This window comes from Dufourea novaeangliae, unplaced genomic scaffold (genome assembly GCF_001272555.1).
Source record: "Dufourea novaeangliae isolate 0120121106 unplaced genomic scaffold, ASM127255v1 scaffold56, whole genome shotgun sequence".
NCBI classification, from domain to species: Eukaryota; Metazoa; Arthropoda; class Insecta; order Hymenoptera; family Halictidae; genus Dufourea; species Dufourea novaeangliae.
The window spans coordinates 3,438,323-3,456,743 of record NW_015373942.1 but is presented as its reverse complement, the minus strand read 5'-3'; the positions used below and the strand labels follow the sequence as shown (position 1 = coordinate 3,456,743).

The 18,421-nt window shown below is 41.3% G+C and overlaps 3 protein-coding genes across 3 annotated transcripts; 1 reads left to right on the top strand and 2 right to left on the bottom strand.

Moving 5' to 3' along the window:
• Window positions 1-664: 664 nt before the first annotated feature.
• LOC107185878 (H/ACA ribonucleoprotein complex subunit 1-like) lies at window positions 665-1,892 on the bottom strand. The gene is made up of 2 exons (XM_015573650.1): window positions 1,827-1,892; window positions 665-1,437 (listed from the first exon to the last, which is right to left on the bottom strand). Exons 1-2 carry the CDS (start codon window positions 1,890-1,892, stop codon window positions 673-675), a joined length of 831 nt encoding a protein of 276 aa, XP_015429136.1. The 3' UTR covers window positions 665-672.
• A 6,200-nt stretch (window positions 1,893-8,092) lies between these two features.
• Window positions 8,093-9,390, top strand: LOC107185889 (tetra-peptide repeat homeobox protein 1-like). The gene is made up of 2 exons (XM_015573663.1): window positions 8,093-8,131; window positions 8,471-9,390. The coding sequence occupies exons 1-2, from the start codon at window positions 8,108-8,110 to the stop codon at window positions 9,176-9,178; spliced, it is 732 nt and encodes a 243-aa protein (XP_015429149.1). The 5' UTR covers window positions 8,093-8,107; the 3' UTR covers window positions 9,179-9,390.
• Window positions 9,391-15,174: 5,784 nt separating this feature from the next.
• Window positions 15,175-17,359, bottom strand: LOC107185882 (uncharacterized protein DDB_G0271670-like; the record flags this gene model as incomplete). Its single annotated transcript, XM_015573655.1, has 4 exons — window positions 17,324-17,359; window positions 17,035-17,208; window positions 16,786-16,918; window positions 15,175-16,700 (listed from the first exon to the last, which is right to left on the bottom strand). Coding segments are annotated over exons 1-4 (1,869 nt in total), but the record flags the coding sequence as incomplete, so codon positions are not given.
• Between the last annotated feature and the right edge of the window lie 1,062 nt (window positions 17,360-18,421).

Genomic DNA, 18,421 nt, shown 5'->3' with positions numbered 1-18,421 from the left:
TAGAAGGCGATGACACCTAGCAAGTGCTAACGATCTGGGTGGAAGCAAACGAGGCCTGAAAGTGGGAAACGAGAATCATAATTTAATTCACAATCCGCATGCTGACCCGATCTTCCGCAAAGAGACCTATCGAGTGGAGAATAACGAAAAGATATTCTATTTTTACAGTTTCCTATATGAATAATATTAAACAACTTTCCCAAGAGTACAAGAAATACTGACTTGCAATACTTATGTGTAATATTTAGAAACTAATGATTCTAGCAATCATTTGACCAAATTGAATCTACAGCTTGCTGCTAGTACCAACAGAAGAGAAACAAGAAAAGAATATTACATCCGCCAACTTAATCATAACACGTTCACTGTCCCATGCATCAAATGTCATGAATGCTGCTCGATCCTGCCACGTCCCGTGCATCACATTTGATGCACGGATGTTTCGACTGAGCGTATTATCGCTGCGAAGGACGTGCGCGTGGGGACCACGCTAGACGTTTCAATAATGAACGTGTTAAGGATCTTTATACGCGTCGAATATACAGTATTAAACGCAAAACATACAAACACAATTTTAATAATTTAGAATGTATTTCCATAAAAAAATATAATCATTATATACAAAATATAATTAGTATGGATGATAATCCGTGTCTACGAGGTTCATCCTAATCAATGGTGGTAGCCGAGGGACAGTTCGTGTCCACCTCCGTATCCTCCCCCGAAGCCGCCTCCGTATCCTCCTCCCAAACCGCCGCCAAGACCGCCGCCTCCATGGCCACTGCTAACGAGTACGGGGTAAGACTCCTTAACCAAGTACGGGACCTTGACTGGATAAGGAACCTCCTTCTCGATCGCGACCGGTATCTTTACTGGCACGCTGACCGGGAAAGGAACCTTCACGGGCACTTTGACGGGCACGCTGTACGGCACTGGGACCGATTTCTCCACTGGCACGGGTATGTGTTTCTCTACTGGGACTGGATAAGGTTTCGGTACGTGCACCGGAATCGGACGGTCCACGGGGATCTTGACCTGGACCGGGTACGGTACCGGTATGTGTTTCTCGACTGGGTACGGCTGCGGGACACGAACTTGGTTCTCCCGATGTATCGTGATACCAGTTATGCGGCCTCCGTCACCACCGCCACCGCCGCCTCCGCCTCCACCTAGACCTCCGCCAAGGCCTCCACCAAGACCTCCACCCAGACCTCCCCCAAGACTCAAACCTCCATGTCCACCTCCAAGACTCAATCCACCGTGTCCACCGCCAAGACTCAGTCCATGGCCACCGAAACTGTCGAAACCGCCGCCTCCTAAGCTCAACTCCAATCCTCGTTTGCTCTTTTCTTTCGTTTCAACGGCCGCTTTAGCGTTTGCTTCCTTCGCGTCTGCGACGAGGGCCGCCGTCGCCACCAGGGCGAGTAATATAAGCTTCTAGAGATAAAGAAACATTATTAACGAATGCTTACAGTATTACGCGTGATACACACGTGTTCGCGATTGTTCGTATGAAATATATGTGGTAAGTGATAAACTATCAAGAGAAAGTGCACGGTGAAAGGAAAACTACGAAAAGCTCGAACGATAAATGTATATAGGATCAAGGAGTCGCGATTCGAAACGAATCACGATCCATGGTCCGTGATGTATAATGCGATACAATCTATCCCTTAAAGAAATAAGATCACCATTAACGTAACCCGTCTACGATTATCACCGAACTTTCTCCAATAGCTTACATAAACCCTATCCCTTCGACTATTCGCAAACAATGTTATTGAATGGTAGGGATCGTGTGTCTTCGTCAGGGACCGCGAGCTCACCTGCGGAGTGCTCATGGTGTCGTTCGGAGGTGCACACTGAAGTAACATCGCGCCAATCACCGGCATATATACCGGCACTTTCGCCGTCGCTACTGGCCCACTCCCCGGAAAATCCTACTGTCCGACGGCATTAAAGTGGACCGATTGTGCTACCACCACACACCGTTCGGCGAAGGCGTTCGACGTTAAGCCGTTTTCCCACGGGCTACCGAGCCGGGGGCCCCCCCTCGGTTGATCACTACCGGATCTCCCCTGGATCGGAGGCACGCGTAACGGCGCCCGCCTGTACGTTCGAAATGTTTTCAATTTCGCGCTCCCCCTTTCGTTCGCCGAAGCGAGGAGGAGCTTGGCAATTTAGCGTGCAATGATCGGCGGCGGCTAGTCGTCTTCGACGTTTCTTTTTCTTTCACTTCGGTAAAGGGCACCCGCTCGCTCGTGCCTCGTAAAACCGTACCGGACATAATTCCGATCGAGAACTCCCGGCGTCGTTACGCAACGCCGCTCCGATCGCGGGTAATGTTTTTCGGATCTCTCCAAGGAAGAAATTTGTAATCGTGGCTGCGAATAGGAAGCCACGTTCCCTGCATCGTTCGAATTCTCGTGTGTTCGTTGAATCGTTCGGTTCGATGCTACCGGCGATAATATGAATTACGATAGACTACGGATTTTAACGTATCCGTAGCATACTCGATTCGGTCTAAAACCTCGGCTAGTAACGAGGTTGAAAAAAACATACGAGTGTTTTATTTTATTTGGAACTCTTAACGAAACGAACACAATTTTCCTCCGATTCCAGTGTTTTTTTTTTTTATCGAGATTAGCTCGTAAAAATGTATGGGTTGCAAAAACATCCACGGTAAATTGATCAAAGTCGATCGACTGATGGTTACCTTGAGATCGTTAGTGAATGTAAACGTAAGTTTTAGAAAAACCGCGAACAATGTTTCTTGCGAAAACCATGGGCTTACGTGAATTTTATTTATAATTGAATACGATTATATAACCGTTGTAACGGCTGTGTGACGCCGTAACTTGATCGGTATGCGACCGTGCCCGGGAGTTGCGATTGGTAATTTAATATCAGAGCAAAATTGATCGATGGCTGGTTACGCATCCTCCGATACTTTCCTTCTTTCACCGTTGGAACAGTTATAAAACTCGATACAGAGTAATGCAGGTGGGCAACCGTTCGCCGCCCATTACGCGATCAAAAGTACCTGTACGACAGGAAAGTTTTTGGTAACGTGTATCATACGTAACACGAGCCGGTGAAAATCAACGGGTCATTATCCCATGGAAGAGAATGGAGCTCACATGTGCGCGCGGGCGCGCGAAACCACGTTTTCGCATATCAAGCCAGCCGGCGATTAATTAGGAAACGACGCCAGCTTTTCGTCCTGTTCGATGGACATTTGTAATTATTAAGTGGCAAAATCGTAGACGGCACCGAGTCGCGAAGGGATACGGTACGTTAACTTTCTCCTCTTGTCTTCGGACACGCACGCACGAGCTATGAATTTAATTGACTGACTCCCGGCATTATGCTCGATACTCGGTTAATTAAAAGATAGGACCGTGATACGCCGAGGAAATAGTTAGACGTCACGGTGGGCGACAGCATTGTCGCCGAGGCGGTGGCTATAATCACCGTCCCACGTTTCTAATCCCGGTTGTTTACGGTTACGAATACTGTATTGCGCTTAAAAAAAAAAAGAGGAAGTGAGATAATATATCGCCGGATTGTGACTGATAATTCTACTAGAAATATATTCATTATGTAATAATCCTCTTAATATTTTTATATATTGAGAAGATACACTAAGGATATATCTATTGTGTGAAAGAGTATGGCTGAACAAAAGAACGTTGATAACACGGTTTATGACTTTTAATTAAATACGTGTTTATTTCATTAGATTTCAGATGTTTTACTAATAATTTCATTATCACCTACTGTTTATTGCGATATGAAAAGGATTAAAAACACGTTTATGCGGCAGATGACTCGTACATGAAAAAGTTGCCTACCGGTCTGTAACCAGTCGTGAAACACGTTACTTTCGTGTCGTAAATTACAGTTTTGGTGCCGCGCATTTAAGTACGGTAATAATCAATTCGTACCGCGCGCAGATTGGACCAAACGGCAAAATGCGAGAATATTATAATCCCCGTGGCAAGGGTACAGTTTGAATTATGAAACGAAAAATATCGCCCCGGCCGCCGTGTCGACGCATCGTTTGACCATGTGTGTGTTACTAATGAATAACGAAGCTACCTTGGGGACGCGCATCGATAATTTCCGGCGATGCCCTGGCGTGCATAAACTTTTTATCAGGACCAGGTTGCATAATCATTTTACAGATACTTTGACATTAAACGTTGACTCTCACTCGGCGCCACAGTAGCCAATGTTTATACCAACGTATCCACAAAATTAATGCGATGCGGTTCTAACCAGGAACCGCTTTCGTTACAACGATCGGCATGTGGTATTAGCGAGACTATCACGCGAGAAAGAATGCATTTTCCACGGCAATAAACATTTATCTTCGCTCGTTACTTGCTTCACAAAGAATCATAAATATTAACCCGGAGATACGTACGAGTACTTGTACTTACACCTACAAAAAAGCACAATTAATTTCGAATAGAAGAGCAAGTAATCAATCCATTCGATCGCCTTAATTTCTAACCAAAATTTCACCAAAGTCACCTCTTGATAATTGTCAAGAAAATATTGATGTTATTAGAATAACAAGTAATCGTTCGCATGGATAACAAATCGGAATAGCAAGATGGCAATAGGACAGAAATGAAATGGAAACGATCAAACTTCTTTTCTGATCCTTCGTGGACGTCACCCTAGCGCGTGAATTATATTTGCTCGGGGTAAAGGAGGGAGGAGGGCGTGAAAAGGGCGGAAAAGGGAAAGGGCGTAACTAGAAAACGGCTTGATAAACACCTTCAGCGAGAACATCCATCCATATATTCATGAGAGCCACAGCCCGGCCGACTCGAAAGCCTTTCCCATTATTGCATAAGGTTACGTTTGCGGTCGGTGAAGCAGCAATGCAGACTTTGCGAAAATTCCGCTCGTACCGTCTGCCTGCACGCTCGTCGACCACGAGGATTTACCTCGTGCTCTTAGGCTGCATTTCCGTAACTGTCGCGCTCGAATACTAACATCGAAGCATTCGATTTTGTTTAAATTCAACCGAAAAGAAATCACCGTTCGCTGCAGCTTCCTTTTGGAAACGGTCGCGATGTAATTGAAATCGAACGAGAAACGGATATACAGGATGTTTAAAAAAAGTTCGAGGGACTTGTAATACTCACCGGGAAAAGTAAAAAATATTCAATCAACGTAGATCGTAAAAGTAATCCTTTCGATATATAGTCAACTTCCATATGTACGAGCGTTCCAGATCGTAAGTCAGTCACTTTGCAGCTTATCAAATGTAAGCGAAAAAATTTGTTTAGAAATACATTGATTCAAGGTTGTATGACAATAGACAATACGAGATACGGAAGGAATAATTGAAAATGTGCGTTGATCTCTGATTCGCAGGTGTGAATTTCGTATTGAAATGGAAGGAAGACACATAGAACACCTGTAAAAAAAAATGTGAAAATAATGTTTTGTACTATTTGTACATCGAAGAGATTAGATTTTAGGACCTATATTATTTAGACACTTTTTCCTCCACTCAGTGAGCCCGATAAGCACCAAGAGTCATAGATACCTTTTTTTAACACCCTGTATACGATTTCCAATGGAAACGCTACTATTACAGAACGATTCGAGCGCCTATAAAAATCCTCCCGGCGTATCGATAGTAGGAAATTCAATACGAGAACAATTACATAAGTGAAGTATTATAAATGGTCGTGGATTACTAGGAAGCACGAAGTGTAGAAACAATGCGGACGAAAATGGTATTAAATACATCCCACATGTAACACAATCCCGAACACTTAACAAAGTTCCGCGTGTCTACGTAATATCCATAAAGTCGCTCGGAATCGAAAACGAAAGATTTCACGGGAACAGATATCACGTAAAACGATTTCTCAATAGAGACATTCACGAACAAATAACCCGTTAATCGGAATTGTAGATCGATCCTCGTAGCACCATTCGACCAACAGCCCGTTGTTAAAAAAAAAAAAAAGAATAAGAAAGATCAAGAGAAATCTGGAATATTTTTCGACTTAAGACATGGGCCATAACAGCGGGAGTGGCATAAGATCGTATGGATCACATATTTTACGGATCTCATAGTACAGTTCGCGTGTTTTAATTACCTCGAGGGGCGTAACGAATATGTGACATAATAGTTGCACAGAATAGATTACCGTTGGCGCGGAATTACAATTAGTCGCAGCAAAATTGGCCACGTGGTGGCGTCGATGCGTGTTATTAGCTTCAAATTCAATGAATGAAACTGCTGCGTCCACAAACAAATAGATTCCCGTCACGGGGGTGCGCGTAATTACCAGGTTACCCGTGAGCGACATTTTATCCAATTAATACGCGTCATTACGTTTCTCGATACAGAAGTTTCTTTTTTTCTTCGCCCCTCCAACGTTTCAACACAACGTTCCAAATTCTTTTCCATTCCAAAACGATCCGAACCGTATTCGTTGGAAACGCGGCATGTTTTTGTGGTCCAATCGGCAACTTCTGTCATCATACGGAAATCGCGTGCCAGTCCAAAGTGTGCACGACCTCCTCTCTGTCGAAATATCTATACATTCATCGAAAATAATTTAATCTTGCTGAAAAGGCGATAGATAGAAACTATCGACAAACATCTTCCTCGCGGTTTTCGTTCTGTACTCGATCAGACCCGCTCGAAGCCAATCGAAAGCCCCGATTCCGGTTCGTTCGGAATATGTACACCTAACCTCAGAGCCGATGGCTAGGAGTCAAATCAATATTTTCAGCTTCAAATATGGAGATTCAAATTCAGATATATGGAAATGTATTCCCGCTCGATAAGCCTGATAAACCACGGATACGCCAGGATATTCTAATACCTTCCAACAGGCGAGATCAAGGTACAAAGTCATTCCGAGATTAACTGCGCCCCTGGGAAGGCCCCCGGAGTTGATAACCCAAAAATCGTTGCGAGCCAGGAAGCCACGGGCCGCGAATGAACCGCGAATAGCGCTCGAACGAAACCGGCCAACGTTGATATCGACTGGGTGTATAACTGTTCCACCGGGGAATTCCATTGGCTTTTTCCTTAGAGAATATAGGTAGGTTTCGTTTTATTTCCCGTGATCGTCTTTGTCGTTATAAATTGACGATCGTCCGCGAAGTCCGTTTCGCGAACGTTATATCTGCCTCGTACCGGGGAAATCATTAAAGGATACTAACTGAATTTAACATGAGGTCTGGAGGTAAGGAACGTTTTATTTCGATTCAAAAAGTTCGAGAACGGAAGGCAGAGTTAAACTCGCGTACATAGACAGATTCCGATTGGTGGAAAGAGGAAGTTATTCTATCTGTAGTATGTCGCAAAGAAGGTGCAAAGATACCCAGCTTAATGTAACTTCAATGCCTCGGAGAAGTCCTAACAGTTCGCTTCACGTTTTAATTAAGCTCTTAATATTAATGAAGCTCCCGAAGAGATGCGAGTACAGAGATGTAGGAACGTATTGTGAACACTAATCGGATTAAAAAGAGGCGGTGGAGTTGAATCCGCATTAGTTCCGTCAGTTCGCTTCGGCGGTTCATCTCGTAATTGAAAACTTGGCGACTCCGCGAACGTGATAAGTAACGAGAAAGTTTCGAAGGCGATCGACGCATAATTCTCGACAAGTGCAACCCGATAAATCGAAACGGAATTACAACATTTTCGTTTCCATTTTCGTCCTCTATTCGTCGCACGACTATTCGCATTATTTCAAGAAGAACGTGAAACCTTCAAACACGTTCGTACTTCGAAAAGATAATTAAGTGTCAAACGACAGGGAAAGGTCTTACGGGATTTTCCGGGACCGTTTGAAGCTCGATGCAGCTTCGGAAGCTTGGAACAGCATTAAAGAAGAAATTGAACGAAACACGAATACAGCTTGCTGAATGTTTGGCTGACAAAAGCCGACGGAGGAAAGCGTCGCCCGTGACGTCGTTCTCTTCCTTTCCTTCTCTTAACTTCCTACTCCGCAACGATTTCAACGGCACGCTCGAGTTGCCCGCCTGGACTGGCCGTTGCGTCCCCTATAAAAGCGTGGGGTAGACCATCGAGGAATCAGTGTGCTCACTGTCGACCAACATGAACAGCACAGAGAAGCTGAAAGTGAGTAGCACCAGTAAGACAGCCCACTTGAATGCCCGTCTCTCGGGGCTCGAGCTACGCGGACAGAACCTCTGGTCTAACCAGCGAAAATTCTAACGCGTTATCGTTCTAAATACAATCGACAAAACCGTTTGAAGTATACACTTGACAAATCCGGTGAATTCCTCGCTCGAGGGACTTAGATAGACTTGTCATATAAGTCGCGATCATTCTTTGACTCGACCTTTATAACAGACCACTATTCTAAAAATTGTCGCTAACTTCTCATTAGTCGACGAATCATCGCGAAGAGTTGATTAACCGGAGAGATTAACACGCATCACGATTTATTCATTCTAGATCTTACTCTTCTGCGGCCTGGTACTGTCCGTAGCGGCAGAAGAGGCGAAAAAGAGCGCAGAGTCGAAGGTCCAACCAAATGAAGCGAAAACGAAACGTGGCCTGGAACTGAGCCTGGGTGATCACGGTTTCGGTGGAGGTTATGGAGGCGGCTACGGAGGAGATTTGGGAGGTGGTCTGGGAGGTGGTCTGGGAGGTGGTCTCGGAGGCGGCTATGGCGGCGGTGAGACAATATCCGCGGACCACATCAAGGCGATCACGGTCACGAAGACAGTCCATGTGCCGGAACCGTATCCAGTCGAGGTCCCAAAACACGTGCCCTACCCTGTCAAAGTACCGGTTAAGGTACCGGTCGATAGACCGTACCCGGTCCATGTACCACAGCCTTACCCAGTAACTGTCGAAAAGCACATACCTTATACAGTCGAGAAGCAGGTACCCTACCCTGTCAAGGTTCCTGTCAAGGTGCCCGTAAAGGTGCCTTACCCGGTCAAGGTGCCTATCAAGGTGCCGTACACGGTGTCGAAACCAGTGCCCTATCCCGTTAAAGTGCCCGTGGTCGTGAAGGAGGCTGTACCAATCCTTGTCAAGGAACACGGCCATGGCGGTGGATTTGGTGGTGGTCTTGAAGGTGGATACGGAGGTGGATACGGAGGTGGATTCGGAGATTTAGGCGGTCATGATCTCGGCGGTTACGAACATTACTGAAGCAAAGGCTTTTGCCTCGTAGAGGTTGGAAGTCTTTGACCTTCGTTGTGTCTTGTCCAATGATTGCCACGAGACATATATAACATCCTAGTTTTGTGAAGCCCCGTGCTCACGAGACGTCGGCCGGTCAAACGAAAATGTCCTTCAAGACAATGAACATTTTGATTGTAGTAGACGACGGTCGAATGCACACCAACATTGTATTCATCGTGATCCCAACCTCGAATTGTATTGTATAATAATAATATATTTTTTTACAAATAAATAAAGCGATATTTTTTTATACATAACACGCCGATTACGTAATTGCGGGAGCAGGGGATTGCTCGAAAGGAAGGAAACCGTGTTAGCGGTTACGCGATCGACAGGAATCGCCGCGGAAACTTTCACCGATTAATATTACGTTAGGAGATACACCTGTTCTATCGTAAGTGAAGTGTTAGGAAAAAAAGACCGTGTGTATCGTTTGTACCGGTGATTGAGATAAACGCTGCCGTGTACAAATTATAGATCGGCAAGTGAAAAATGAGGAAACCGTTGACATGCCGTCAATCTGTATAAATATAAGGACGATCGCGTTTACCAATCTCTGAGCAATTCCAATATCATCGATATATCCTATGCCCCTTACTTATTTTCTACGAAACATTTCTACAAAGATATTATATTTCTAAATTCTGGAAATATAGTTGTAAACGTTAGTGGTCGGTTCACTTAATTTCGTTTGTCCGCGATATTTTCCCGTAGGTGAAGAAACATTTACTTTTCACGCGCAATTTTATCGTCCCCTATCTCCGCGAATTAAAATTGCAATTCCATGCAACCGCGAAGCAAGTACTCTTTTCCCCGTAGTCTGGTTTCATTTCCGCATGCACGCGTAGTAGCTCGCAGCCGCGGCGCTAATCTTGATACAAGGTAGAAACTGAAAGTGACTCCGGAACGAATAAACGGACTTTAAAATCTAGGAGAGTGGGTTCCGCAGACGTCGGGAATACGCAACACTTGAACGGTTACGTATGTACGCAGCTTGTGGAGTTACGGAGGCGTATCCATAGGTATAGACGACTGTGTGGTTCGCTTCTTTCAGCGAATTTACCAGAAACGAAATTGATTCGCTCACGACAATTTCCTACCGTCGACGAAATACTCTCCGCAGATATCCGGTCTATCGACCTTGTCCAGGGATCAAGGGAAACTGAATCGATGCGGCACAATCGCGTTTCACGTCGTCGTCCATTAATCCCTAAATTATATCAGATATCGTGCTTACCTAAGCGAATCATCGATCTAGATCAGTGAAGGAATTACCGATTATAGAAAACTGATAATACCGATAATATAGCGTTTAACCGTGTTTAATTGACGAAATTTGTTTTGCACCGGAAAGATTGCATGGACACATCTCGTCATCCGAATAGCCAAACTATTGACTGAGAAGATTGCATCTTCTACACTCTACAGAATGGAGCATAAACTGAGGGAACGTTGATCTTATATATACCTTTTTAAAACGAGTAGCTTATAATCTGCGACGAAACAAGGGTTCTCTGCCGTTTAATACTCACCAGGTCGTTAAGAAATAACCATTAACCAGGTTTATCTCTTAGAGACCAGGCGAGTTTTTAAGGCGTGCTAACCGATGCTTTCGTACAGGCCGAGGCACGCGGTCGGTTGGTTAGCAAATCCCGTTATTTAACATGCTGCAAGCCAGGTAATCATATTTAATGGTCTAGGAAGTTTCGCGTAAGAGGGAGAGAGATTTCTTCGATCAGTCGCGGACCGCATACGGATGGTGTTCGGGTATAAAGGGGAACGATGCAAATACAATGTTCCCCCTCTTATAGTACGTACGATCGAGTATGTCAATTGCATACCAGCGAGTTCGTTTCCGTCAATTGTGACGTAAACGTTGCTTCCCGCAAATGCATTGTTTCCCCGGCCTGTTGCTTTTGTTTGTGCCTTAATCAAATCGTCTCTGAAAAAAAAATATCAACCTCTCGAGAAATACAGCCAAAGGTTGCTCATAAATAACTTTTAGAAAGCTATCATTGACGTTGACTAACGCTTCCGACAAACAATTCCTTATGCAACCCTTCGATCTCCCAAGGCTCATAAATGCCTATTTATTAAATTGCCATTAGAAATTTATTCGTCGGTATGTTTGCTGTTAAAGTTTTGATATATGCTGTTTTTATTTTCATCATTCCAGCCTAATTGTCCCCTAATGATCATAAGGGAAAGATAAATTTATCTACCATCTATGGACAGCAATTTCTACGCTTCCTCGTTCCCCAGAAATTTGTGCGAAAGCGTACAGCTGAGACGTTTCCGAGAAATCGGAGAGCCGCTGCACCTCGATGCAGACGCGTCTGGCGATGGTTACGCAACGCAATCTGGAGCGCGTGTATTTCGTTTTACAATTTAAAGAATCGTGACTTGGCGCTTGCATCAATCACCATTGTGCCTTTCGTCGAGTGTCTCGAAAGGGACTAGTGGAGGAGGTCCTTTCACGTTCGCACCAACTTTTTCTTTTCATCTTTTCTTTTTTTACCCCGATACACGTACGTGGAAATCCGCCGCGTTACGTCAGGCGGCTTCCCACTATACGCGTCGATTGCAGCGCAATGCTATCGCGAAATCTCCGGTGGTGTTATTATTTCCGCTATTTACGCTATCCTAGAAACAAACCTCGCGTGTTCTTTTCGCCTCACGTGCCATCCGACGTATTCAATTATAGAACACCTGAGAATTTCATTAATACTCACGATTTCGCGGGTAATGTATGCGAAGTAATTAATTTTTTTCTGAACATATTTCTTTTTCATCTGTTACCGTTACTACAAAACGTTTTTTGCCCAGCTCACGTGAAATCGCGTAACAAATTATACGCTGATCAATGTACAACCAGGCTTTTTTTGCTGTGTCTAACATGAAACGTTTGTTCAACCGCAATCCGTTAGAGAAATCACAATAAAAAAAAAATAATAAGAGCATGCCCCGAACGAATTCGAAAGTGATGGCCGAAAGGAAATGTTTCGACGCAAGGTACATGTATAACGCTTGTTTCGAGCGGAATAGTGCGAAGAACCGCAAGTATGACTACCGATCGTTATCGCTAAACGGTGCATCGTTTGAAGTGATAAACCTAACGGGGAGGAATGCGATTACGTGTTAGAAACTGGAACTTACGGCACGCATGAAGAACCGTGCCTACTTTTAATTCCCCATAAACCCTCCTTTTTTTTTTTTTTCTAAGCGATGACGAAATGCTATTATTGTGCATTCACACTCTGAATTTACGCATTCGTGTTCCCTTTCACTCCTCGTGTAAACGCGTAAACTTCGTGGATGCGTCAACAAAACCGAACAAATAGAGTACCCGCGTCTCGCGGGGAATGAAATTTCGCGTGGCATCTGTAAACAACGGATGTAAACGCGTTCCCGGGGAAGGCAAACGCTAAAGATTCAATATCGTGTTCGGATAGACGAGACAAAGTCACGCGAAACACAAAGTCATTCCAGTCGGTCTCCCTTTATTCGCGGGGGACTCACAAAAATTCGTACAGATTCGTGGATGGGGTTGAGGCGCATGACACGTCGCGGCTACGTAAAAGAAGTACCTATAGAATCCTTCGTTCTACGCGATCCGTCACGTACGTCGATAGACGAGCTTGTTTGCTCGAGGAATGATCGTCAACGTTACGTTAATATTGGTACTGCCAACGTCGATGCGCTTCTCGTTTGCGTTTTACTTGTAAGCTCCGAGCTCGCTATTGCTTTGCGGACGTGGCGCTGATATAATTACAGCCAGACAACTGAGAAACCGATGTAAACTAAGTAGAACGTACGACGACGTGTCGCTAAATACATGTTCTAAATAGTGAAATTTTAAATAACATTCAATCGACTTGAAGTTTAAGTCGTCGAGTAAATTACTGGATTTTTAGAGTAAAGGAGTACTTTGAAAGTGCTTAATTACCGTATTAATCGTAAAATTTGTGGACTCATTATGTTAACCCTTGTGTGAGGAACGAAAATGTTCACGGGTGTCGAGTAAGCGAAATACCCAGGTACCTTAAGTGTATTTTATATTAGTTGGGTTAATAAGTAAAGGGTATTAATTAAAAATTTTGTGTCTTGTATAGTTTCATTATACAGCTTCCGTTTATAATTCATCCAACTATAACTTGTGCTATATGAGCACACGTGTACCCGGCTTATTCAACAAGTGTATAAATAAGATTGAAGCTTCAATATGTAAAACTTTTATTTTGAAAACGTAAATAGACATAGAATAAGTGTCCAATGGAATAGAAATGAGTACCCGCACACCCGGGTGTCCACGCAAGGATTAAGTTGTTTTTTATATTACGCGAGTCCAATCCGAGATATTTTTGTGAAAAAGAGTGCAGCGAGTGACGTTTATATTTATCAGTGTGTTAACTGGTTTACCCGTGTTGCGGAATTGCAAATCGTAACGTTCATCGGAAGTAGACCACCTAGAAATTCCTGGTATTGCGCAACGCGGCGAAGGATTACTCATTTAAATTCCGCTCGAACCTCGTCAACAATCTGTCTCGCATGATGCAGAGCACTATCGACCTTTCTACTTCCTCCGCGAAGTTGCCGGTCTCTCCCACCCTTTTGTACCTCTTATTTGCATCGTCGCGGAGAAACTTTCCAAGTTCCACGGCACCGGAACCACCCATCGCGATCGAAAGTCCCCCCCGTGCCAAGACCGTCGTCGTCGCGAGGTTTTGAAAAATCTTTCCGGCGGTGTCGTAACGCCATGCGCAGCATTCAGAGAGACATACAACGCGGCGACCGAGTCAATGAGACTACGTGCGTACCAGTTTCTGCATTTCCTAGGTCGTGCAGGATCATTTATGCGTTACAATAAGTACACGGCGCGGTGTACGCGTGTTGGCTCGGTGCTCGACATTTACTTCCGTGAAGCAGTCGCCTTGCATTAAAATAAACGTTTTATTTTTAGAATAGAGAGCAATATCCACTATGCAGTCGAATCGTCAGGACGCGACAATTTGAGAATTTAATCATTAATTCTCCGCATGTGTAATCAATACATTGTACAATTAATACAAAATCAATGTAGAAATCGATAACGAAATAAATGTGGAAAAAAAGGTCGCAACGTTGGAGTCACTAATTTCAAGAATGTATACTATACAGCCCATCTCGTAAAATGTAGACCTGCTCCAGTTTGTTCTCTTTATTTTAGAATTGCTGATTACAAAGCGATAATGAAATTTACACATTAAACTGTAAAAGTGAATTAAAGCTAAAAATTGTTTCTTATATCATTATTAGCTATAAATTACTATTACTTTATAGTATCAATGTAATGTCGAAACTCTGCTTGTAGCAGAACTCTAAAAAATACAATCTTCTGTGATCTTGTAATCAAATTTTGAAATTCAGGCTATAGTTTGTAATAGAGAAATAGATTTGTGCTATCATGTTTTTCAATATAGTGATCAGTGTGCCCATCATACACACGTTGTTCAGCGCTTGACGTATTGTTGAAGATTTTTTTCCTTCCAAAGTATAGAAAAGAAAATATTTCATTGTAAAATAGAAGGAAATGTTGGTTATAGATGCCGACTTTGGAGAATAGAATTGCTGTACAAGATTTACTTTGCATCGAGACTGATGGAAAACAGTATTTACTGTAGTATAATCAATCACCTACAAACGATCTTAAATTTCAAAAGTATATTTATGTTTATTATGTACAAATTACATTAACCAGGATTGGTATCTATAGCTACATTAACGACTTTTTCATTTTTCGTATTAAAAATAATTATTTTCTCATCGTTTTGTTCATGAGGATGTAGAACTGGTATTTGATCACTTGCAATTACTGCCCCTGTATCAGTGCAGTTATTGGCAGATGCATCGTTAACATTTACAACATTAGAATCATTACTACTACTACTACTACTACTACTACTACTACTACTACTACTACTACTACTACTACTAGTACTACTACTACTACTACTGCTACTACTATTACTACTACTAGTACCCATACTAAGGCATGCAGCGGCAGTTTGCTTTAAAGCTAAATATTCATCCACAGAACCTAGTGGGTCTTTCTCTGGAATTTGCTTATTTACAGTTTCTGGTACAGGTGACGACAATGGAGAAATTTTATTCGGAGATGCAGTAAGTTTAGAAAGTCTTTGACGTTCTCTTAACCGTTTACGAATTTCTGACTGTATTTTAGACTCTTTTATCACATTTTGGACATCGTCTGTTTGGTAATATCGACTTGCCCAAGTTTCAGCTCCATTTGACTTTTGTGCAGAGGACGTTTCTGTTTCAGATTTACCCTTTTCGCTCTTTGTAACTTTCTTACCCTTATTTTGGTCATGCTCACTATTCACTATATCATCCATATCATCGCAGTAATTGTCTAAATCGATTATTTCATCTAAGTCACTAGACTTCTCCTCATCTACGTTCGATTTCTTCAATGTACTCAACGTGTCTACAGAATTTTTATTTTCTGATACCGATTTGTAAGGTATCTTTGACTTATTACGATAGTTACATTCATTTCCATTTAATTTTATATTTTCATTAATAGAGTCATCATGCTTCACACTCCTTTTATGTCGATTTTCAGTTTTTACTTTATGGATTTCTGTTTTAGAGCTTGCACTTTTCTGTTGCACTTTTGAGTGTGATTTTTTCTTAATTTTTTTCTTTTTTTCACCAGATTCTGATTGTGTATCACTATTGGTTAAATTATTGCTGTGAACCAGCTTAGAAACTTCGTTCTTATGTGTTTCTGAGACATTATTCGTAACTTCACTTTCCTTAGAATTATCTGTACTATTCACGTTATGTGTATTATTTGCCTCCACATTCTTAATATGACCAACTTTTTCTTTGGTCTGTACAACACGTTCATTCTGAAATTTTTTATTTACACGTATTCCACTATGTGCTTCTCCTTCACTCTCACTGGACAATAACTCAATAGTAGGCGTTGGTTGAACAACTAATACTACATCTTCATCTTCAACATTACTACTTTGTTGAGCACCAATAATCCTTTCCAATTGTCTTCGACAGTTTTCTTTTTCTTTTTGTTCATCATGATCACTTTTATTGCTAGTATTTTCAGTACTATTCCCTTCGGCAGATTTAGCAGAATTTGGTATTATATCTTCCTCTTTCCTTATTAAAGCTCGTATTGCTCTTGCTCGCATTTCTAATTCCAATAAATCTAATAAACTGTCCCCTTCCTTTTCTTTATTTTTTTCTACTTCTTCTTCTTTTTTTATTTGAATACTTTTGGAAACATTATCAGGAATTCTCTTATGACTAGATTTATGATCATTCTTCTTTTGAGTCTGGGATTTTCCTTTTTGTTTAAGTCGATCTTTAGTCACCTTTCCTTTAAGAGACTCTGAACTCTCTTCCTTTTTAATTAAATCCTCATCAGTAAACCATTCCTCAGTGTCTGAGATAATTGTTAATGATGGTCCTATTATCATAATAATATGTACATACATAAGTAATTCTCTATATTTCTATCTATAATCTTCTTGTTTTTTTAACTTTCAACATACCTGAATCATCTGAGTCAGTTGTATCTGACGATTCTACCATTGCTTTCCCATTTAAAATACTTAGGATACGTGCTTTAGACATACCACTTAATTCATTTGCGCACCATTCCTCTAAATGCCCCATATCTATTTTCTAAAATGAACAATTATATAATGATTTATATAAATGTTCTTTTCACTAAGATAACAGATAACTATAAACTCTGAATAATTACCTTACTAAATGAGTTAATTTTGTATTATGCTTACCCTTAACACTTGTGGTAACATCATTTGTATTTTTTCTGTTTTAACAGACTTAAAAAGTTGGCGAGCTAGTTCTCGACGGTCTGATAAATATTCTTTAATAGGTTTGAGATCTCGCATGTCTACTTCCTCATCTGATGATAGTGACGAGGATGTACCAGAAGAACTACTGGCATCCTATAATTTCATTTTATCCCATCATTCAAAATAAATGATATATTGCTAACTTTCTTTTATTTCTCAGCACATTAAGTTTATAAAGAATTTTAACAAAAAGAAAGAAGTCAATTACCTCACTGCTATGTACAGCTCTTCTTGCTTTTGACATATTTTCTTAATGAAATAGTATGTATGTACAAAATTCATACAAATATATTCCCAAATAACCCTTGACTTACATTAACTTCGACTACATATCACAGATTTAATTACTAACATTCTTAAACTTTACATGTAAACCCCCGATAATACTAAAGTTATTGTAAACAATTAATAAACAGTAGAAACAAAACGCGATCAGACGGATACTCTATTAACTACGTATCAACCTTGGTACCGATAAAGAAGAGATAGTCTTTAAAATATGTACATATGTACAATCACAGACGAGACATAAGAATAGACCTGACATGCAATGCAATTTTCTGCCCCATACTTCGAGGGCGTCAGAAGCCCCCTTACCATTTTTATGTCAATACCCGACGTTACCGATAAAGCATAAATTCTGAGTATTCTTAGCACAAATGAAGTGTTATATATTCCATTCATATTACGTGTATCTATATGATTTGACGGGAATAAAAATATCCGATGCTTCAGTTTAATAAAACATGAACATCGTCTTACAGTCATGAAACATGAAACGGAAAGTATATATTTTTTCATTTAACTACAAGACAATTTATTCTAAATACATCGTTAATGGACATTTCATTAATGTTACTTTTTACATGTTCCTGTTTTATTCGTTTTTATATCTTGCCTTACATTTGTATATTTATAACAGATAAATTCAGAATAAATGTAGTTTCATAAATAGTTTATCAAATCTACATGTGGGAGAATATATACACAGCTTTTATTAACATTTACATATTTATAATTTATATGGGAGTATGAATAGTTTTACTGCCTATTGTAAGAATTTTAATACGCATGAACAATTACTTTCTGGAAATTGGTAAATTTTTACATATGAATTTACTTACACGTTATTTACTTACAAAAAGTGTATTTATCGCGAGTAATTAAATAATGAACGTATGTTAATATTCAGCCACGTGTCTCTCAAATTAAATGAAATACAGTTTTATTTTCTTGAAAATTAGTGTCAAAGAATGCAGCAACTGGTCAGATTAGTTTCGTAAATAAATCGAAACCCTGTATCGGC

Coding starts and splice junctions, on each gene's coding strand:
- LOC107185878 (XM_015573650.1), bottom strand. CDS start 1,892: ATGCCGGTGATTGGCGCGATGTTACTTCAGTGTGCACCTCCGAACGAC. Junction 1,438..1,826: donor ACACCATGAGCACTCCGCAG/GTGAGCTCGCGG, acceptor CTTTATCTCTAG/AAGCTTATATTACTCGCCCT.
- LOC107185889 (XM_015573663.1), top strand. CDS start 8,108: ATGAACAGCACAGAGAAGCTGAAA. Junction 8,132..8,470: donor ACAGCACAGAGAAGCTGAAA/GTGAGTAGCACC, acceptor TATTCATTCTAG/ATCTTACTCTTCTGCGGCCT.